Source organism: Mytilus trossulus, chromosome 14, assembly GCF_036588685.1.
Source record: "Mytilus trossulus isolate FHL-02 chromosome 14, PNRI_Mtr1.1.1.hap1, whole genome shotgun sequence".
Classification (NCBI taxonomy): Eukaryota; Metazoa; Mollusca; class Bivalvia; order Mytilida; family Mytilidae; genus Mytilus; species Mytilus trossulus.
Window position 1 is genome coordinate 44,242,827 of NC_086386.1, and position 23,931 is coordinate 44,266,757.

Consider the following 23,931-nt stretch of genomic DNA (forward strand, 5'->3'; position numbering starts at 1 on the left):
ATTTAATTAAGGGGGATTCTTGCTGATATCTTCTTCAACAAAAGATTGATGCTATAAATAAACAGTACATTAGTTATGGAACAAATTAAGATAAAAATATTGATATTATTGAGATTCTTTGTTTTTTTAGAAAGGGCGGGAAAAGGCAATCTCGTACTTTTACCTTATATTCGCATAGGTATTATTTGATCATTTATCGAAAAAATAAAACTCCTGTATTATAGAATAAAATATAGGTTTCTTTTGACATATATAGCCATATACATATGAGCTATACATGGTGCTTCTAGTTGTCGTGTTCTTCATATTATAATATGTTCAAAATTTGGTGAATGACACTGATGAGCTATTGAAGTCTTATATGGGAAAAGAAAATTGAAGTTGTGTGCAAAACATGTTTCTCTGTATCGTAAGAGAAAACCAAGAAGTCCGAATATCCGACAACAATTACACATTTACTTGAAAAGAATGGTGTCACATTTCACAGTCGAAGACTTTCTTTGCTAAATTAAGCATTAATTATATTTTAATTTCCTATTAAAACTGCACACAAAGGGGTGATCACTAATCAATAGAAAGATACTGCTGACAACCTCAGTTTGCTTCATCTGTATAAGATACTTTACCTTTTGAACATGTATTAGCACTTGCAATTAGTTATAATAGTTCCAGTTAAACATGTCAATTGAATGACCTCTTGACATATTTCGAATTTGCAAATCTCAATTACATAATGTTTGTTATTGGATTCAAATATTTTCAAAATTACGCAAGGAAAGATTGAAAACTGTACTCGATTTAGTAGTGAAACATTGCTTCTACAATTGTGCTTTTTAAAGTAAGGATTTAATGGTTTTACAAAAAAGTATCCTCTTTTTCTAATTTGAAAGATATAACATGTTTGATATAAGCAAATTATAATTCAATCGTAAGATGCTGCTTGAACATTTCATGAGTATAATTGATACATGATATTGACATTACACCTTTTGTTCATGTATAAACACTTGTGATACTTTACTATAATAGTTCCAATTAAGCATGTCAATTGAATGACCTCTTGACATATTTCGATATATATCATCCGTTACTAGTTTATATTACCTATTTGTCATTCTCTAACTCAAATCATAATTTATGTTCAGTATTCTGTTGCATCAGCTACAAGCATTGACATTTAAATAGTGAACATGAAAATCATCGTGCTGCTTTTGTCAATTTGTTTATGTATCAGATATGGATCCTGTATGGTTGGTGATTACGATGCAGCAATGGCAGATCTAAATGCAGGAGGAACAAGGGTGTGTTCGTATTGTTCCTACTGTTTCTTAAGAGGATTATGCAACAGTGCGTGTCATCGTCCGCACAGACTTTGTAACTTTTGTCAGTTTGTTCACTATTGTGACACAAATTGTAGAAATAGCTGTTTATTTTGGTGGAAGTAAAGAAGGATATGGATAGTAAATGTTCTCATCAAATCAGTACTTTATAGTTAACTTTTCTGCAAACAGAGGAAACATAATTTTGTGTCGATTGTTATATATTAATTTTGCAGACAGCTAAAGACTACTTAATGAACTGGAATTTCAATTACATTGCGTTTTTGATTGGATTCAATTATTTTCAATATTACGAAAAGAAAGATTAAAAACTGTATTCCATTTAGCAGTGAAACATGACTGTCGCTATTGTGCTTTTTAAAGAGTTTTACAGATATGTATTTTCGATTATTACTTTGAAACAGATAACACGTTTGTCAGGAGCTAGTTGATTCAATCAAAAGATGCTGCTTGAACATTTCAACGAACATAAATGATGCAAATTATACATGAAATTTACTTTTTGTTATAAAAACCCTCTGTGCAATTTAAGAACATTTTGTTTTCTCGTTTAATTGTTTTACACTGTTTTATCGGGGCCTTTTATAGCTGACTATGCGGTATGGGTTGTGCTCATTGTTAAAGGCGGTAGGTGTCCTATAGATGTTAATGTCTGTTTCATTTTGGTTTCTTGTGGACAGTTGTCTCATTGGTAATCATACCACATATTCTTTTGTATATGATATGTAAAATGTATTTTTCCCTTTGTTGTAAACTTATAATTTTCAAATTATTATAAGATCTAATTTAAGATCTGATATTTTGATAATACATAGCGTACAACCTTCTAACAAACAGTTAGTTCAAAGCAACTAAGACAAACAACCACACAAGGAAAATCAGTAGATAACAGTTCTGATTTTATTTGACGCATACATGAATTTTTATTAAAACATCCTTTTAAACATATAACTTGCAAATTTACACCAGACAATAGTTTACCAGCTAATAATTGAAAGTAAATGAAAAAAAACCAGTTGAAACATGATTGATTCATTCGATATGTACTCAACACGATAACAACTAGCAAAGAGATAAAACGAGAGTGTCATTCTACTAATGAATATATATACACTCACAATTGTTGTCCTATTGAATTGATATACGAATAATTTAAGGAAATATTCCAAAATAAACATTAAATGGAAAAGAACTGTGTAACATTTAAAAATTGAAGATTTTTTTTCGCTTAATCTAAGGTTAATTGTGTATAAATTTCCCATCCTAGTTGCAATCGAAATCACACATAATTTGCAACGGCGTGATCGATGATCAACAAATAGAAACTGCTGACAACCTCGGATGGCCTCATCTGTATAATATACATCACCCTTTGTACATGTATAAGCACTTGTGATACTTAATAATATTAGTTCCAGTTAAACATGTCAATCGAATGACCTCTTGATATTATATTTTAATATATAGCATCCGTAAATAGTTTTGATTATCGTGTTTTGGTTAAACTTGTCACTCTCTAACTCGAATTATAATTTATGTTTAGTGTTCAGTTGTTTCAGGTACAAGCATTACATTAAAATAGTAAAAATGAAAAATGAAAAACATCTAGCTGCTTTTGTCAATGTTTTTTATGTATCAAAATTGGGTCCTGTATGGTTGGTGATTACAAAACAGCAATGTCTCTTATTGCGACCTATAAGATTTAAAAAAATTAACTACTTGTAACTTTGCTTGTATTATGGATAAAACGTTTATATGTCGTTATTAAATCGTGACGAACATATTTACGAAACTACCGATATCAAAGGTAATTTTGTAAAAGAGAGAAGTTCATTAAAGTTATATTCATGACTTGTTACAGGCATTTTCTAAAGACAATGTTTGGTGAAACCCGGTTTTATAGCTAAACAAACCTTCAACTTATATGACAGTTGTTTATACTTCCCGTATATTGACAACATCGGGTAAGCAACCAAAATATACATAATTGGAGAACGCAAAAATAGTTTGCATCCTGGCCGCAGTCAAAAATATACAAACCTACATCACAGACATATATACACAGCTGATTTTAAAATGCATCAAATATACAAATACATTGAACATAGACGCTAACACAAACATTTTTTGCAGTTAATCATATAAAAAGCGCATTATTGTAAAACATAATTTCTTTTAACTTTCCTAAAGATAACATAAACAAAATCGTTGGTTCCGTGGTCATTTTTGTCATCGACTTCGTTGTATTAAAACCAAAAGATTAATAAATAGCTTAGTTCAAAGTTAACATTACAGAAATTCAAGAATCCTAACGAATGTTACCAATAAGCTTGCACCACACCTTTATGAAGTAAGGGTCCATCTTTATGCAAATATAAAGCTGGCCATACCATGAACTTAACCTTATCCCCGCTCTTTACAAATTCTTTATATTCGTTCTTATCAAATTTCGTGTCCGGAGGAAGATGCTCAGCAAGGTACATCAGTGGATCTTGTATGGCCATACACCAACAAAGATGAACACATTTATGAAAGAAAGGTGTTGTAATAAGCTCTTGAAGTACAATTTCACTTTTGTGACCATAATCCCAGTTTTCAAGTACGTTCTTACATGTGATCTATAAGAAAACGTAAACATGTAAATTTTAATACCTAAAAATATATAGTCTATACAGTACAAGTTAAGGTTCTAAATAATCTATATCGGGTATACTTACTAAACATGACACCACATATGCATATGATAACACTCACAATACATCTAAACCAATTGTGTTTAAAAGTTAAATTAGATCTGTAATGAAACCTGAGCACAAGCTGGGGTAGGGGCTTCCACATAGACGTTTAACCCAAAGCATATTTCGTGTAGTTGTCTGAATTTTGGATCATGTTCTTCATTATGGTTTTTATTTTGTTGGTTACTTTCTCTCATATTTGTATTTTTGTTTATCGTTTAGCTGAAATCTTGTCCTGTGTTTGACCTGTTGCACTTTGTAATATCTATCTGCCCTTTAAGTTGTTATGAACAATACGGTTTAGCTAATAGTAATTGTAATTGAAATTGTCGAACGGTGATTCATAGTTCCTTACATCAATGTCCGTTTGGCTTACCTGGATAATAGTCTTCTTAATGTTTTATGCAATAAATTATTGGAAGCAATAAGAGTTCGACAAAAATTGTCTGTCACTGTTAGTCGTAAGCAACCCAGAGAACGACCCAGGGGAGATAAGTATTCACATATAAGGATATCGCGGATCAACATAAGTTTATGTCATTTCTCCATTGTACGCATGCCTTTTTGAAGGGTTCAACTATATTTATTCATGCAACATAAGCTATAACTTTCCATATTTGTAATAGTTGAGAGTTTGGCGCCAACAACATAGTTTCAACCTGCTGCATTTGTATGTACCAGTCCTTAGTCTGAAGCCTGTTAAGTGGTTGTCGTTTATTGATGTGGTTCACAAAAATGTTTTTCCTTTATTCAGATTACACTGTTGGTTTTCCGGTTTGAACTGATTTTTACTCGTCATTTTGGTGGCCTTTACAGCTTGCTGTTCGTTGTAGGCCGTATTTTGACTTATAAATGTTTACTTTTGACACTTTGTCACTTAGAATGGAAGTTGTCTCATTCTTAATCATACCACATCGTTTTCTTTCTATTGTGTACATTGTAGGTAATGAAACAAAATTCAAGAATGTATATCCTAAAGTTACCTGACTTTTGACAAGGTAATTAGCAAACCCTTCTGAATTCTGTCTCCTATAAATTTGAACTTCTTTACACCCAGGTAATGTAGAAAGTTCTTCATCCTGCATGAAAAAGGTATTTTACAAATAAAAGAAAAGATACAAATTTAAAGTGGTATGTTCATTTTCATAAAAACACAGGCCATGGGGAATTGATGTGGAAACAGCTAAAAGGAAATTTTTAAATGCAGTGTGCACCAAATGATGTACCCGGCAAATAACGGTAGAATGTGTATTATTGATTTATACGATACGAAGTAAATAGTAACAACAATATCAGACACAAATAAAGGTATTTCCTTAGCAATCACCATGACATGTTATACAATACTTAAAAACAATCTTTTATAAACAGCAATATTGGATCGGCATATCGCTTTTTTATATATATATATATTTGTAATGTTAAGAAAATGTTGTGTCTTATGTTTGAAATAAAATAAATGTTAACGCTTCAGAAATTCTTTTCCCCAGTATGCCATTATGGAATGCAGGTAATTAATCACAGCAATAAATAATATAAAGTTACAACTCATGGCAAATACTAAATTTTGGCAAACTTTTCGACATTTTATGTCCTAAATGCTTTGAGACCAAATGAACGTCTGGAGTACACAATTTGAATCTATTTTGAGTTTATTTCGCGAAATAAAACCGAAGACACTTTTCATTTGTCAGCAAATGCCTTCTTTTTTTCTTTTTTTTCTATTTTAGATATTTATGAAATAACAATAAAACATACAGATTTTATATTTAGGCACATTGCTTCTGCGACTTTTTGTCCGATATTTTGTATCTGCTTCATGGAAATAATCCTGCACTCTCTAAAACAACACTGTAAATGTAAAGAAATAGACTGTTTAGAATAAACCTTGAAAATAGTATACGTTTTTTTTGTTTGTTTTTTTTTCATTAACCGTGTTACTTATGGAAGATCTTATGCCTCAACAACGTGTGTAAAACGACACATGTTTTAGTTTAAGTAAGAATTCACTTGTGGTCTTCTGTTTCTTTCTTCATTCAGGGAAATTGATATTGAAAGCAAATCTAAGGTATATATACGGTTTAACGCTAGAGGTGTTGTGGTGGTGTAGAGCTATGCATTTTGTGTCCACAATTGTCTGTTGTTTGTGAACATTAACTTTGTTGACCCCTTGTTATCTTTCAAATTGGTTTGTCTCGTTGAGTTGTTGTCCCGGTAAACCTCATCCTCTCCTCTTACTCTAGTTTTATGTTTTATGCTATTATTTTTTTTCATTCAACTTAATTGCGTTTCTAGCTGCATGTATTATTATTTTTTATGTACAATTTTATATTTCTTTATATCGTCTTGTACAGTACAAAGATAACTACCATCAACAGTCTATACATATGATGTATGACAATTTCCTCCTGGTCTGCCTTTTTTAAACCAGGGAAACAGTTTTCTATAGAATCCACATTATCCAACGCATCTGTCCATTCGTTGTCATATAATTCGCCGTACTTTTCTCCGATCCTCATTGGACGGTTGGGGTCTCCCAGATCAGTTATGGATGGGTTACCCTTGGTTAATTTTTCGCCAGCAATGCTACTCAATCTATCAAAGGGTAAATAGCTTAGGCTTATTATCAAATTTCTTCCAATTACCATTGAAATGTATAGGTTCCATTTAAAGCTTCGTTTATTTGCGAAGATAGAAAAATGCAACGAATATTTAAACAAACGGTAAAATTATCTGCCCTGTACGAATTCTTCCAAAGTATAAATCCAAACGATAGTTTGACAGTCTAAAGTTTTCAATGATGTATTTTTTTTTTATGTTGTCTGTAAATTTAATAGTTTTTCGCTTTTTTGCTATGACATTGTCAGTTATTTTTCGACTTGTGAGTTTGCTTATATCCCATTCGTACTTTCCGCCTCTCCTTACTAACTTTCCTCTTATAAAAAAGACCAATAAATATGTATCAATTCATGACACACAATTATCACGTAGATATAACTTAGAAGAAAACAATAGCAAAGTAAAATGTTGTAGAGCAGTTGTAATTAAAGAAACCATGATACTTGTACCATGAACACAAGCACTTGTCTGAGAAAAAAAATCCTACATACCTTCATAAAACTTAAGGTACTCAACTTTTGGAAAAATTTCCGTCGGTCGCGCAATTCCGATATATGTCAATTTCTCTGTTGTCAACTCCACTAAAACTTGTTATGTCGTAAATCTGAATTGATTTATCTACACAATGGTGTATAACATACCTAATTGTATTGTCGGAATTATCCGTAGCAATCCTACCAAGTATGTCAATCGTAATTATTTCGTCTACCGACGCCAAATTGAAAGAAAAAAAAAGTCGCAGTAAATGATAAATTAGAAAACAATATTTCAGAATTTTTTTTTAAGTATTGTCTGAATAGAACTTATCACCCAATACGTAAAATTGTATAAGATACCTTGAAAAAAACTAACCTTTGAGGTATGTTAATAAATGAAATAAGATCAGATAACTCCGAGAAACATTTTGACTTTCCCCTTACATTTTACCAATCGGAAACCGAGATATATAAAGAGAGTGGAAAGATACATTGTACTGCGAGACATCTGTTTCCACTTTGGAGTCGGTACACGAAATAATTACGATTGACATGCTTGGATAGGATTGCTACAGATGACTCCGACAACAAAAAAAAGGCAGGCTATACACCATTCTGTAGATAAACCAATTTAGATTAACGACATAAATAGTGGGATTGACAACCGAGAAAACGGAATTACGCGACCGACTGACATTTTTCAAATATGCGAGTTAAGTACCGTGTGTAAATTTATGGTACAAAGGAAACAAAATGTCTGAGACAAGTGCCTGTGACCATGAACCAAAAATTGACATCAAAGCAATTGTATGTTACGTCCCCGAGCACTGTGTTTATACAATTCCTTGATAGATGTCGATTATGAATTTATACATTGAACACTAGGCCCCGGGTAATGTCAAAACTTTATTATATATATTTCTGGATATGTTCATACCTTTTCGAGTAACATAACAAAAGAAGATGTGGTATGATTGCCAATGAGACAACTATTCACAAAAGACCAAAATGACACAAACCTTAACAACTATAGGTCACCGTACAGCCTTCAACAATGAGCAAAGCCCATACCGCATAGTCAGCTATAAAAGACCCCGATAAGACAATGTAAAACAATTCAAACGAGAAAACTAACGGCCTTATTGATGTAAAAAAAAATGAACGAAAACTAATATGTAACACATAAACAAACGACAACCCCTGAATTACAGGCTCCTGACTTGGGACAGGCACTTACATATATAACGTGGCGGGGTTAAACATGTTAGCGGGATCCCAACCCTCCCCCTAACCTGGGACAGTTGTATAACAGTACAACATAAGAACAAACTATAAAAATCAGTTGAAAAAGGCTTAACTCATCAGATAGACAAAAAATACAAGTGGACGTGGCCGGGTACTTATACATCCCGACACAAAAAGACACAATGAACAGATCTGAGAGTACTCGCAGTTATCTGACAGCTAGTTCAAAGCCACTAACAACTAATAAAAAAATCATGTCTCTAAGACTAAACACTCAATCCGTAAACATCCAGCATACAATAGATTTAGTGTAAAGACGTCATAAACAGCCAGAGAAGAACATGACCTTATGCAATGCCAAGTTACAGGTATTGACAGATTGTAGATCCATGAAAATGTATATGTATATAACATACTAGTAATATTTAGTTAGCTTTTAATCTACTGATAACAAAATCAATATTTATACCAATAAAAACAACATTCAATGGTCTTATTACAGTGTTGAATAGGTAACAAGTTTACATGGATCATTTTTAAATTTCCGGGCACGGTTAACAACATTTCCGTTAAAATGAGGATGTGGTATCCCGTTTGAAATAAGTTTTCTACAGGTACATGTACAACCAAACTTCAAAACCAAATCTTTATATCTATGGAAAAATTAAGTAAAGGTTTTAAGTAATTTATGGTACAATATCCCTGGTTTAATAATTTAGGCTGTCGTACTCATAATTAGAAATTGTCCAATAAAAAATTTTGTTGATCGTTTTTTCACAACATTACGACAAAATTTAAAAAAAAACCACAATAAAACTGACATATAACAGTAAACAAAATATAGTATAAAAACAATAAAGACGAAGCACACGAGCGTTTAATAAAACAGGTACATAGTCTCGCGTTTGGTTTTCTTGTTACATATTAACAATTTATTCATTATACCAGTTGAAGAATCGTTCGATAACTCAAAACTCTATTGCTTTATATATCCATATTTTCTAATATTGTTTTTTTTTAATCAAAATTATATTTTTGGTTTTGTTTTCTAATGAGTTGAACATCAACAGCGTTGCTGTCATTCGCTGAAGAGGTCTACTTGTCAAAATTCATATTTATTTTCGTCAGGTTACTGAACTGGCAACGTAAATATACATTGTTCTTAATAAACATTCTGCCTGGATGTCTGATGTAACATCTAGCTAGAAACATAGAACAATTAGACATAATGCAATGACATTTAAGGTCAAGTAACAGTAAATGGGCTATGTCACAGATTTCAGTAAAATTTTGCATTAAACTCTGGCTATGTGTAAAACCACTGAAAATCGAAAAAATAATGCATTTATCTCATTTATCATTAGAATTGTTAAATTCTTTCAAAATGAGTGAATTTACATCGGCGAAAAACCGTCTACAAATTGTCTTAAAATGATAAAGTCTCTGATTCTACTCAATAGATTTTTCTTAAAAAACTATATGTTGTTGATATATAAATTTCAGTTTTAATGGTACAAACAAAATAGTGTCACCGACTTTATTTTTACGGTATACATCATTCAAAGTTGCTTTCTTTGTGAAAAATACAAGATAACGTCGATCGCGTTGCAGGCCAAACGTGGATTTATGACGTTTTTCACGACCAAAAAGGTATCAAATTGATTAATAGACAGTGAAGTGTCACCGACTTCGTTTTAACCGGTATACATTATGTACACCATTCAAAGTTATTTCTTTCTGCAATAATACAAGATAACGTAGTCGTGTTGTAGGCCGTAAAACGTTGATTTTGTACCCTGTTAACTACCAAACAGGTACAAATTGATTAACAGACAAAAGCAAAGATGGTGACAATACATTTGAATATTATACATCATTTAAACAGATACTAATGCGTCAAGAAATAACAGTTTTTAAGAAAAATCGAAGTAGAGTAGAAATTCGAAATTTTATCATTTAAAGACAAACGTCAGACGTTTTTTCCCGATTTTATGTGCCTTCAATTCAAATGTTTTCCAATTTTGAAAGAATTTAATCAGGTATAATTCATATGATTAATGAGATAAATGCATTATTTTTAGAATGTTCAGTTGCAATTTTAAAAACAAGCCAATGCTTTATGCAAATTCGGTAAAATCTGTGACATAGCCTTTACTGTTCCGTTACCTTAAATTCCATAAGGGAATGTTAATTACACATAATTATATTTCCTGATTTATCCTGGTTTTGTAAAAAAATGACGATGTTAATTATCAATTGTTAAGGCCTTTGATTTTTTTTCGTTCAAAACCAAAACAATTACTGTTCATCTCTTGTTCCATATTATGCAACGAACATTTATCAACAATGACAATAACGGCCTCATATCTACTTCGGAAACTTAGTTGTTCTTCAAAATAGTTTATATTCATCAAGCTAAATCGTGCAATATAGATCTATCGGCTTACACATTTAGATTATTTCGAATACTCAAAGACCGAAACGTTTATGCGGAGGTCATGAAAATATAAATAAGTAAATAATGTTTTTTTTATTTTGGGTCTATTTTACAGCAATTACCAGTTAACAATAGTTTGCTTTTACGTGTGACATTAATTAAATATAAGAAATCTTTTGACATGAACTGTCAGAGTCATCTCTATTCGTTTTTTAAATGTTGTTTCGTTTAGTCAAATTATACTTGCTACTGACAATCATCAGATTTAAATGAGAAAACATCCAAGATGCCGACAGGGTATATGAAACGCGTCTGAGATATGATCTGTCATATATTAATGAATTAAATTGAATTTCAACATACTGTGCAAAACTTGCTTTGAATCTTTTCATAGACTATAAGAACATTCTTTTAACCTTAGTTTCATACAAACCTAGTCTGAAGATCATCTTTTTCACTTTTGACTCTTAGCAAATCTTGCTCGAAGTTTGATATCTGTAGACGTTGCTGTTCTATTGTTGACATTAGTTTTTGTGTGTTGAATTCTTGTTGTTTAATCCAATTGTCCGTGTGTTTCCATCTACAAATAGGTTCAAAGATCATGCTTATATTTAGCTTTGATAAAGGCATTTTTTTTGCTAAATTTGATTAACGATAAGCATAAGAAGTACAATATCAAACTATGACAAATTAATATTCTTATAATTCTTTTTTTACAGTTTGGCAATGCTATATTGTTCACCATTTTTATATTGTACGAAAGAAAAGAATAGAAGACGAATATGTACAGATGTTTAGGTTTTCTGCACATTGCATTGATATCGTAAAATATCAGCCGCTTATAATCTCTTTTTTGATATAAAGAATTTCAAATTAATCGTAAATAGTAAGGGACTACGCATTCAGATTTTTTGAAATGGAGTGTTGCCGAAAAAGGTCAGCAATAATATCTAAGAATTCATTTTGATAAGATTCAACTTATGAATCATTTGTATATAATAAAACGTTTTTAAACGACAAAAGGACGTGTTTGAAAAGGCCATTTGATACATATTTTGATATTCTTACAAAAATTATGGAAACAATAACTACACTGCAACACAATCATACAATAAAACTATTTTAGTAAGCTTTTGCTTAAACATATTTTAAAACATGTCTCATATTGTACGTAGTTTGTTTGTGAACTTCTCTGATACTATTTTATAGGGAGTTTAAACATTGGTTCTATTGTTTAACGTTATGTGCAATTAATTATGCTGTATTATCATTTTGATTGCGCCATTTTTCAAAAGTTTGTAAAAGTGTTACCATATTGTGACTATCGTACTACTATAGCACGTTTGTGATAACAACTTAATTCTTAATTAAAAAGCAAGGGGGACATTTCGTACGTCGTAGATTTGTTATTTATATTGTTTTGAAAGAAATGAGACTTTATATTTATCAATTCGTTTGATGTGTTTGCGCTTTAGATTTTGTCATGTGATTTGGGACTTTCCGTTTTGAATTGTTCCTCGGAGTGCAGTATTTTTGTGATTCACCTTTTTTCTGATCTAGATGAAGTTTTTTTTACAGATAAAAAATCGAAAAGATGTTTCATTGTCGATGAGTCCAGTGATATATTTTGGAAAATATCTTTATTGTTTACTGATCTGGAAGGAGTTGTATTTTAGTTTTCAAAAATCAGGTTAGCCATTTGAGTAACTGACTGATGAGACCATTCCAAATAAATATGTCAATGAGACGGGTAAATGATAATACAACTATCTACAAAATATCTTTTACTTACAATTAGGGGTCTTGTCAAATATGTATCATTTTGTTGAAGTACTCTGAAACATCATGATTCAATTTCGCTTTTGCGACATCTTAGGAGCGAAACAAAACCTATTTTAACTATGCATCATAATAATTTTACTACTCCAAATCTTCCCATATAAATATGTTTGTTATTGTAAAAGAGAATTAGGAGAATTTGCTTTTGGTGAAAGATTTTTTCGAGTTCGTGTTAAATGCACCACAATTCCCCTTATTAATGAGTAACTGCCATGATCAAATCATGTCTGCATAATTAGTGAATTCAAAACTAGAACCACAGAGGTATGATTATTTGTTAAATGTATTGCTTATTTAGCATACTAACCAAGATACCCTCGTTTCTACATATATTGAATATAAAAGCCAACCTTGTTTTTAATTCTTCATTTTCCTGTAATAGGTTCTGTTGTAGCCTCTCTTGTTCAAGTATTTTTTGTAGCTGAAAAGACTGGTGTTGTAACTTTCCACATTGGTTCTGTAGATTATAATTGGTAGAATTGAGCTCCTTTATCTTTTTCTCATTTGACCGACATTCCTCCATATAGAACGACCTATATGAACAGATGTTTCAAAAATATAATCATGTACTTTCTTGAATACAAAATATTTTTTAAGAAGTATGAAACGCTCAGGTACTTGACATGAATTCATATGAAAAATTTGCTTATGTCGAGTATGGTTTTTTTTAAAGTTAGTTAGTATACATGTTTGTTTAGGGTTCAGCAGAAGCTCGTAGTGTGTGATAAACCTGTTTGTTGCGTTAAAGACCTATTCGTGACCTTGGGTTGTTTGCTGAAATTTGGTCGTTTTTTTTTGCTCTTTGACGCATTCCCTGTTTCCGGTCTAAATTTGAAATGCAGTTAATGAATGCCGTATAAATAATGATATCTTACAGTTTTACATCTTTCTCATACATATCTTTTTCATGTTTCATGTGCATGGCATTAATTTCTGCTCTTTGTTTATCTGTCCAATGTGCAACAGATACGCATTTTTCATCAAGTTCACGTGTTCTTTCAGTCCTGTAAAAAATGAATTGTTAAATGGACTAGTATTAAAGTGGTGTTTGTTTGTCGCATGAAAGGGTAGGAAAGAGCACTAAAAATCAAATTATTTATGTGCATGTCTTAAGTCAGTACAAGTGTATTGGTTTTCGTTGGTTGCTTTCTCTATTTTTGTCTTTCTATTATTTTTTTATAGATTTGTCTCACATTTTCTAATTGTTTTTCATTTTTGATCAATGTTCGTCGGCAAAAGTGGTTTTATAACAGTTTTACACACCCTACTTTTGATCCTTTTGAAGGTTGATATTTCCTGAACAATAGAACGTAACTAAAACGTCCAGCTGATTTTTACAGAGATAGCTCCCTGTAGTGAAATGAACCTACTTAATGCATTCTTTTTTTGATGTTTTTAGTAGTGCCATACGTTTGTGTTTACTCAGTTTTTAAACTTGTAAATATTCAATTTCCGAGTAGAATACCTAAAGCAAAAACGATAAGTCTTATGGTTCATTACATTATACGTATGTCATTCCACTCATTCCATTATTTTCTTCGTGATGTCTTTGTCGGATGAATATTGTTATATAATTTATGCTAATACATTAACTTACCCTGCACAAAGCAAACGTAAAACAGATGAATTGAATCCAATAAATATAAAATATTATTCATTGTAGAATTACAATTCAAATATTTCCAAATGAACTACACTGTTGTTTCATATTTTTAACAGAATAGACATTATATTTAAAAATAGCAACTTACAACTCATGTTTTAGTTGTTTAACACTTTTGATCACTGAGTTATATACTCCTGTAAACATATCTTTTAAATCAATGCCTGTTTCCGGAAATGAAATTTCTTCAATCAGATCTTTGCTAGTGACTTTTTGTGTAGTTTTCACAATCAAATTCTGAAGTCTTTTCGAAGTTGTCACTATATACTCCTTTTCATCCTTGTAAACGCTGATGTGATAATAAACATATAATTAAAACAATCCGTTGATCAGTTTATCAAATTGACATTTCCATTATTTATGACTTTGACAGGAAACCTTTTTTTTATATTTAGAAAGATTCATTCAATACTTATAGTGACAAAAGTAAAACATTTCTTTGAGGGAAATTATCAAATTAGTTAATGTAAATAATGTAAGCTAGTATCAAATAATGAATAATGTAGCTCTAAAGTAAAGCATAGTTTCTTTTCGATTATTTAGTGAATATTTTTTATAAGTACTTAGTTTGTATTAGTTCAAATTGTTGTATTGGTATGCCTATGAAAAGTCTACAAAAGACTGGACATTGAGGTGCATATATACATACTTCACGAGTGGCCACTAGGACATTCCAATCAGCATGGTTTTGTTAACAGAGAAAACTGAATTTGGAACACTCTACCAATTCTTCAACTGACTGAATTCTATATTTTAGGCTTTACAATAATAAAATTTTAACCTAGCTTACCTGATGGGGTTGATTAATGTTGCACCTACGATAATAACATGATATGAGTATGCCAAACGAATTAAACAACAATGTGTAAATCTAATACATATGATGAATTATATTGAAAATGTTTGAGGAAAATACATACGATAAACATTTATCCATATAAGCTATTTTCTCCTTTAGACTTATGATCTGATGACGAAGAGATATGCATTCTTCTTTTAGTGCTTTTTTATTTCTGCAATAAAAATGTGATTGCGTATAGTTATTTATCTGGATACTCACCTTAATACTCCGATTGATGCAATGTTCGACTTCGTGACTTTTTTTTTTCATTTCATTTTCTGGTGCTTTCGTACTCATATAAAATTGTTAAAAGAAACCTTTTGTATTTTTACCATTATAATTTGATCAGTAATAAAGACACTTACAGTGTTCCTCGAACTTTTTTTTCAAAGATATTTTTTTTTATCTTTATTGAGATATAATATCTACTATTTTTCTCTGCTGAAGTTACAAACTGAAACTGTGTTCTGATCATTGATAATTTAATTGAAATGTAAATCATAATCAGTGAGTTTCTATTATTAATGTTTTGATACTCTTTACAAAATATTATTCTGTCCGTTACATTAGAGGGTTCAACCCACGTCATTATATAATTGTGTAATAAAGGACATAGAAAATTATCCCGACTGTAGTATAAAACTGAATAATACATTACAATGACCCCCTGAAATACTTAATTCTACTACAGCACATTCTTAGATTTAACTATACCTTTCCTCAACTTCAGTTGGATGGGTGATATTTACAAAATCCTCTTCTAATACATCTTCTTCATCAACACTAGCAACGTCTTTGATATTAGAAAGTTCATTTAAGTTAAACGATGAACTCTCTATTTCACCGGTTTGATATCTCGGGGTTCCATAACTATTGCTGCAATCTTTCATGGAAAGTCTACAATCGTGACAATATGATTATCAAAATAATTTAAAAACTAATTAAACCTTATGTTAGTATCCAGGATTTCGAATAGTTGGTAAATATTTTGTTTTATATCTATAATTATATTGGTATTGAATATATTTTTTTATATTAACTTCCTTTAAATATAACTTTCGGACATGTTGTTACCATTTTTAAATTTGTTATATTTAGCAGATAAACAGGAACATTGTTAAAGAAAAATGTGTTTTTAGCTTTGGTGAACGAATATTGCACTTTATATCAGTTGTGCGTTTACAATGCTTTTATGATATTACTTTTATCAAAACGAAACCATAAAACTTGAAAGCCAAATAAGGACACGATGCATATATACACGAATACATGATGCGCTACATTTATTTGACATAAATGGACTTTTAACGAATGGCTCACTTGCTACCTATTTATGTGCCAAAGAGTCTCTTCTAATTTAGGAATGTGACAGTTATTTTCTATTCGTGCAGTTGGTTAAGATCCCGTCAGTAAGATATTGTTCTATTATATGCCATTATGATATATTTCTATTATGAAGTACTATATACGTTGAACCACAAACGTCAATATAGTTCTATCGCGTAGTGGAATCAACTAACTTTGGATTCTTATAAATTATATATATAACTTTTGGACTCGGTCTATCTCTGTAATTTATTCTTACATAATTTTGATTTTTTAACCCTGTAGGCTAACATTGCCTATGTAAAATTTTAAAACTGTTTGTATGCACATTGAACGACAAAGTTATGTGACGTATAAAAATTTCTGACGTCAGACACTCAAAGTATTAGTAGATAGTAGATGTGTTTGTGTTCTGTTAAATTGTTCCTTTTGAAATTGTTATACGATGATGACTGATGTACCCATGTTTTGACTATTTTGTTTATTGTGTCTGTTTGATTAACGCATCAATGTAAATAAACTGAATTTGATGAAACTATCATTATCAAGTGAGGGGGTTAGCGCTATAGAACCAGGTTTAATCCACCATTTTCTACATTTGAAAATGCCTATACCAAGTCAGGAATATGACAGTTCTCGTGCATTCGTTTTTGATGCGTTTTGTTATTTGATTTTGCCATGTGATAATGGACTTTCCGAATTGATTTTCCTCTAGGTTCAGTATTTTTGTGATTTTACTTTTTGGTTAATCAATGATGCTGCCTTTAACATTATTATTACTATACCTTATCAATGGATCTAGAAACTGACTTTTGATGTCTTGTCCAATCAGGCTCGCCTTGTCATCTGTTTTTCTTTCTTTTTGAAGGGATATTTGTTTTTCAATTATTGATCTTGGGTTTGACCATCTAAACAAAAATAATATGAGATTTTTTTTCATTTTTGACCGATTCTAAAGTACCTTTTGCTTGCGTCATTGAGGTCACCATTGCTTTTGATGTAGTACATTGAACCTCTACTGTTTTCGTCATTTCTTCGACGTTAAGCAGTAGACCGGATTTTTTTGCGTTTAAGAGCTCATGAAGTTGTTTTTCCTCTTCGTCTATTTGCTTTGCTAGGATTTTGGAGTCATTTTGCTTCATAGGAACATTGTCAACGAAACTCTGCTCTTGACCTATCTTAGTTTCGAGTTCGTCAATGGAACTTTGTATATCAAGACGGATATTATGGACAGCCTGACAAATTGGTAATATGTTGTGATTTACATGGTTGTCGACAACACATTCTTTACAGGTAAGACGAAAACAACTGAAACAGTATCCATTCACATATTCATCATGATCTTTACAAAAATGACACTTGTCTTTCATAAGTATCATACAAAAATCCTTGTGAGAATCTGCACATTTCTTGCACCCTTTGAACAAACATGTTTTGCACTGTTCACATTTACCAACACTTCCACAGCTTATACAGTTCGTAGTCGACATGACGGATAGTGGTTAATATACCCCTTTGGTGTAGTCGTAAAAGGAAGTAAATCTATCACAACTATTTTATTTTAGTATCATGTGATAACAATTTAAAAATAGATTAATAATGTCATTGTTTTACTTTCCCGTGTTCAAACAGTAATTTTTCAATTATGACATATTGTAAAATTATGCATTTTAAACTTCAACATCCTATATATATTGTTTACGTTGACATAAATGCAATCAGCAATTATTGGTAAAATAGAAAATATACAAATAGATTTTGGTTTATTAATATATGGAAGATATTTTAGCATACCGAGTCACTGACAATACGTCTGTTATCCAGTTTATTTGATGATTGAGCGGACAGACTTATCAAAATTACTTTTTACTTCATAGTTTATGATTATATATATCAGTTTTTTTCAAAGGAGTCTGTTGAACACTTAATCCATTTTAATTTTATCAAAAAGTAAGATGTAACAATTGGGATATAAAAAAATCTTACCTTCACATGGTTTAGGCGTGAAGGTTACATTTCAAGTTAAAAGATTAACATAAACTGTCGGAAAATTCAGTTGTACGTAGTGATGACAAGAGAAAGGGTAAGTGAACCTTGTGTTTTGTTATAGTTATATCACTTGATTTATTCCTCTTGACTGGGCGGAGTTAAACGTAGAACAGTCCATCTATGAACAGGTGTTTTGGGATAAACTCATTAAAGAAGTGTCCAGTTATGATCATAGATCCGGTTTCAATATGAAAACACTATATGAGTGTTCGCAAAATAAACAACGAAACACAGCCGTTGATTGTCTTGTAAAGCAAAGATTAAAAACATGTAAAATTTCTCACATTTTGGAATGTGTGGATATGAATCAAATCTATGACGACATCAGATGCACAATATGCATATGTCATTGTTCAATAACGTTTTGAATACTTTTTTTCTTAATGATATTCCAAATGCGTTCATTTGTGTGTGTGTGTGGGGGGGGGGGGAGGTTGCACGTGGATAAGTTACAAATAGAATTGATCACACATAAGAAAGAAAATATAGGGTTTAAATATTTTTAATTTTTTATATATATTTTCTTATAAATCACGTTTAAAATAAATCTCACAATCAGAACTGTTTCAAACAGAATAATACAATAGCCAATACTTTAAAATATCATGCTTTTGCACATATCAATGCTAAAATAAACTATTTTATTCGACTCATATTGTAAACTCAGATCTTTTAAATATCTGTTTGGTGACAATGAAGGGTAACTAGAAATCAGTAATTATAAATATAACGGCAATCATCCTTATCACACAAATCTTCGAATAGACTGTCCCTCATTAATAATGGAACGTACGCTCCGCCCGATCAGTTGAAATAATATTGGTAATACAAACCATTATGGGTTTCTTAAATGAACACAACTTGTTTATTTTTATGACCTGACAACAATTGGCAAATCTCAAGATTAATATCTCCAGGTAGTGTCTGAAGGTGGCACGGTAGTATTGCCTGGCTTATAATGGATAATAATAGCCTTTTTTGGATTTTCACCACTTTCTAACACTGCCAATAATTCTACATACACAGTTAACTGAAGAACTTTCAATATTCTAATCAGCAATGAAATTGAATATGTATCATGGACGTTTAATTTTTTTTGTTATTTTTAAAATACTAAGGCCACTGGTGCTTTTATGTTTTTTATATGCAGTGAATACAAAAAATCAAAAAATACAAATCAATTATTTTTGATCTGTATGTAACATCATTTCATATTTTTCTACACCGTCAGTTTGGGAGAGTATGTGCAGTTGTGACTGTATTTTTTTTCAATCACACTGTTCAGACACATTGACTTAAGTAGTGTACACAAAAGAGCAACCTAAATTCCTGAATGCAAATACTTCCGTGCAAACGTTAAACGTTCTATCACTTTTATTAGTTCGAGATTACTCTGACGTCCAACGGCTGTTTTGTCAGACAAGCTGGGGACGTGGGACGTCAAAGCTCGTCCCATATCAAAAGGTGGATATTAACCCACCCAAAATAGATGAGCTGCTTCGTCGCTTCTGGTGCCGACTGACGGCCTTGTAATTATATAAATCGGGCACCAATCTGTGCATTTTTCATTTATCTCTTCATTTATGTTAGTTTCATCTACATGCCAACCTTTATTTTCTCATAATTAGACAGTTTTCACAGTGATCCATCGATTTCGGCATTTTGCCTTTTATTTTCAAAGATTATCACGTGACCACGAGAAAACTGTGATGATTTATGCAAATGACCATAATGTTCATCGTTCATTTCAAAACGATGCAAATTATCTAAATGTCCGAGAGCTTCCGATTGTGATGTGGTCGTAACTAAATGTTAAACATCGATCTCCTATAAAGGAGGTGAAAATTTAAATATTTGCATATTTTGAAGTTCGAGACCACGAACTCTCTTGTAACTTGACATCCAGTTGAAAGTGAAAGTCAAAATGACGTTATCGATGGGTCTCTGTGGAAACTGTTACAATATGGAAAAATAAAGGTTGGCAGGTAGGTGAAACTTACATAAATGAAAAGATAAATAAAAAATAAACAGATTGATGCCCGATTTATATAATTCCAAGGCCGTCAATCGGCACCAGCGCATCTATTTTGGGTGGGCAAATACTTCACTTTTTGACATGGAACTAGCTCTGACGTCCCACGTCCCCAGCTTGTCTGACAAAACAGCCGTTGGATGTCAGAGTAATCTCGGACTAACTTTTATGTACCACATTACAAAATAAAGTACAAATTCGGAATGTAAACGTTACAAAACAAGAAGTTGCGAATATTTCTTTATTAATTTTTTTTCCGAAATATGTAATCTTACCAACACATGAGAATGGTTATATTTGAAATTATGTGCCAGCTGGTGTTCGATTTTGTCTATCCTGTATCTTTTCTAAATGATAGTAAAAGTTATAAGAGAAGGAAAATATTAAATGAAAAGTATGGCTATCACTTATTTAGCGGTGTACATTCACATGTAATGCCCCTTTTCAATGATACGTTATACTGACTGGAAATTTGGCAAAAAGTTATGTTCATTGTCAAATTTGTTCAGAAAATTGATTGGGGTAACAGAAACGAACAAAGCCAGTTACAGGGAGGACGACAATGTGGTAACATAAGAGACAAAACAATTTTTAGGTCACAAAAAACAATAAAAAAAACTTTTTAGTATAACCTAGGGATACAAAACAGCATATGTAAGTACTGTTACAGCCTTCCAAGTACTAGTTGGAGAAAATTTAGCCTTCTAAGTGGATATATACGAACATGTGGATTGTTTTAGCATGTTCTGAATGCAATTTTTTGTTTGACAAATCGTATTTTCGCAGCCTTTCTGCCCATAGGTCCAGAAATTGATTTAGTGTTTATCAACAAAGATGATTTCCTCGATCTTTAATCGAATATTATGGACAAAACGAGCAAAAATCCATATTGGACCTCTTGATAGAAACATGTCTATGGTTTCAAGAAAGGTGTCTCTCTAATGGATTTAAATTTACCTGAGGAGACTTTTGTAAAGTTTTCACCCTGTTTTATGCAATTTGTCGTATCTTATAACTGCAGATTATTGCCATTGTTACACCATTAAAGAAATTGTATTTCACCATTATAACTTTTTGAAAAGAAATTCTATAGAAGATGCCCTCCCCATAAATATACAAATGTATTACACTAAAAAGCCTTATCTAATTTGTAAAAGGAAGGGAAAGACTGTGGTTAAAATTTATGAGTGTCGATTTTAAGTGTTTTTCCTAACTGCTACATTGGATAATAAAAAAAAGTCCGGTACTGACGAGTTTTCCACTTTGATATTTTCAACAACATGTCGTCGGGTTAAATTAACTTTATGTAATATAAATCTTGCTCATTGGTGTTTATTGTATATCAATTATAATGGTCTATAGACCTTCTATTCTTGACCAGCTAAATATCGACGTCTAATAAAGTAAGGTTTCTTAAGTTCAATATTGCTCTGACGTCTAGTGGTATAAGAGGAATTCTTCGAATTGATTGACGTTTAGTGTTATAAGAGGAATTCTTCGAATTGTTTGACGTCAGTGGGCAATGGAAATAAAATGCATGGAAATGTTCGACCAATACTTGAGCTGGCAAGTTTTTGTATCGAATCGTATCGAATCCACTTTCAGGTAGATAATTCATATATCAGTTCATTCCTTTTTTATCCCAACAAGATTGAGTTACTAAAACCCAAACAAAAACTGGTGATCTAAGTTGTTGTAAAATGCTGGGAATATCCTGCTCCACATATGACACCAAATGTATTTCTCAAATACGTTGATAATTTGTGTCAAGTTATAAAATGTAGAAACAGCAAAATTAACAACTCAATGGAAAAGTTAGAACGTAAAAAAGTCCCTCATAAAAGGCAAAATCAAGGCTTTGTAAAGAAAAATAACTGCCATAATCTTATCTTATTTAACCTAGGTGATAACCAAAATCGTATAATTTATACCACAATGAATTTGAATGTGCAATATTTACGTCTCAAAAATAAGATTGACTGATTGATACGCAAAGCAATGAGTGTTTTTTTTTTTTAATTTGATAGATGCTTTTGTGCTTCTTTGTAATTAATGATTGTTTGCTTTGAGATAGAAACACAGAAAGACTGCTGTACCCATATTTTGACTTTTATCTGTTATGTCTGATTTGTTCACAGATCATTGTAAATATAACGGAATTTGATGAGAATGTCATATAAGTGAGGGATTTAGCGCTATAAAATCTGGTTCACTCCACCATTTTCTACATTTGAAAATGCTGTACCAAGTCAGGAATATGATAGTTGTTGTCCATTCTTTTGCTGTGTTTTGTCATTTGATTTTCCATTTGATAAGGGACTTTACGATTAATTATTTCCTCGGAGCTCAGTATTTTTGTGGGTTTAGTTTTTGTAAAGCTAATCGTTTGTGGATCATTCCCAACAGTTCTGTGCACGCGGAATGACAAAGTTCATGAACAAGAAAACCTGTTTGAAATTACCAAAGGAAGCATTATCTGATTAAGCTGAGGATTGATATATATGTATTTTGTGCTTGATTCGGATATTACGTGAATAAACGCTTTATATTCGTTAGATAAATAATAAATAATCGACTTCATCACCTGTCTGTATAAAAAGGGGTCTCATAGCTCAAAAAACGTTTTTTAAACAAAAAAAAGAGTTAAGAAAAATCTTAACTTTAAAAAAATAACAATTGAAAAGAAATGAAGAGAAAGTATAAAAATATCTTCGCGAACCTTAATTAAAATTGAAAAAAGTATGGAATATGTTTGTTAAAGTATGCAAAGGATTATGACTGATTCTGTTAACCTTCGGTTGTCAAGCAGATGACCTAAATAAAGTCATTTAAGGTGGTTTTTGCTGATTTCTATTTCATCAAAAAATTGATTTACATTTAATTTTCAATTTTTTTACATTCGTAACCATCGTGTTTCGTTCACCATTAAATATAACAACCAGACATTGCAAAATTATATATAAACAGTGATTATAAGATAGTTCATTATAAGAAGCGTAAAATACATTATTATGAATACAGAACAAAGTAATCGGATGTTAATACTACATGTTCCTGAACAGCCTTCAACATGAACAAAACATTAATCGGATGTATGAATATAAGATGCAACAAGATTGAATATTATGTAAAATATAATGATATTTCAAGAAGAATATTAGCAATCGGATCAAAGCATGTACTTATGTGAAATTAAAAAAAAATCTAGAATTTAAAATGGTTAATAAGGTAAAAAAAAACATTCAAATATTGAACTAAATAAGATATAACCAGTTTTATTTGCTAATTGAAAATTAAGCGGAATAAAATAATTTAAGACAGCAGAGAAG

The 23,931-nt window shown here is 31.3% G+C and overlaps 1 protein-coding gene across 2 annotated transcripts; it reads right to left on the reverse strand.

The window, feature by feature from the left end:
• Nucleotides 1-2,226: 2,226 nt before the first annotated feature.
• Nucleotides 2,227-18,068, reverse strand: LOC134696028 (uncharacterized). Of its 2 annotated transcripts, XM_063557574.1 has the most exons (11): nucleotides 17,307-18,068; nucleotides 15,910-16,092; nucleotides 15,275-15,367; nucleotides 14,443-14,643; nucleotides 13,567-13,695; nucleotides 13,042-13,224; nucleotides 11,286-11,432; nucleotides 6,445-6,670; nucleotides 5,834-5,926; nucleotides 5,059-5,154; nucleotides 2,227-3,958 (listed from the first exon to the last, which is right to left on the reverse strand). In XM_063557574.1, exons 1-11 carry the CDS (start codon nucleotides 17,459-17,461, stop codon nucleotides 3,659-3,661), a joined length of 1,806 nt encoding a protein of 601 aa, XP_063413644.1. In that variant the 5' UTR covers nucleotides 17,462-18,068; the 3' UTR covers nucleotides 2,227-3,658. The 2 variants fall into 2 exon arrangements, with proteins under 2 accessions (XP_063413644.1, XP_063413645.1); XM_063557575.1 differs by lacking the exon at nucleotides 5,834-5,926.
• Nucleotides 18,069-23,931: the final 5,863 nt, after the last annotated feature.

Excerpts from the sequence above, each read along its gene's own strand:
- LOC134696028 (XM_063557574.1), bottom strand. The coding sequence starts at position 17,461 with ATGAAAAAAAATCTCATATTATTTTTGTTTAGATGGTCAAACCCAAGA. Across the intron at positions 13,696-14,442 it reads AAACAACTAAAACATGAGTT|GACTGAAAGAACACGTGAAC; the intron begins GTAAGTTGCTAT and ends CATTTTTTACAG. Across the intron at positions 5,927-6,444 it reads ATATGTATAGACTGTTGATG|TGTTGTTTTAGAGAGTGCAG; the intron begins GTAGTTATCTTT and ends TTACATTTACAG.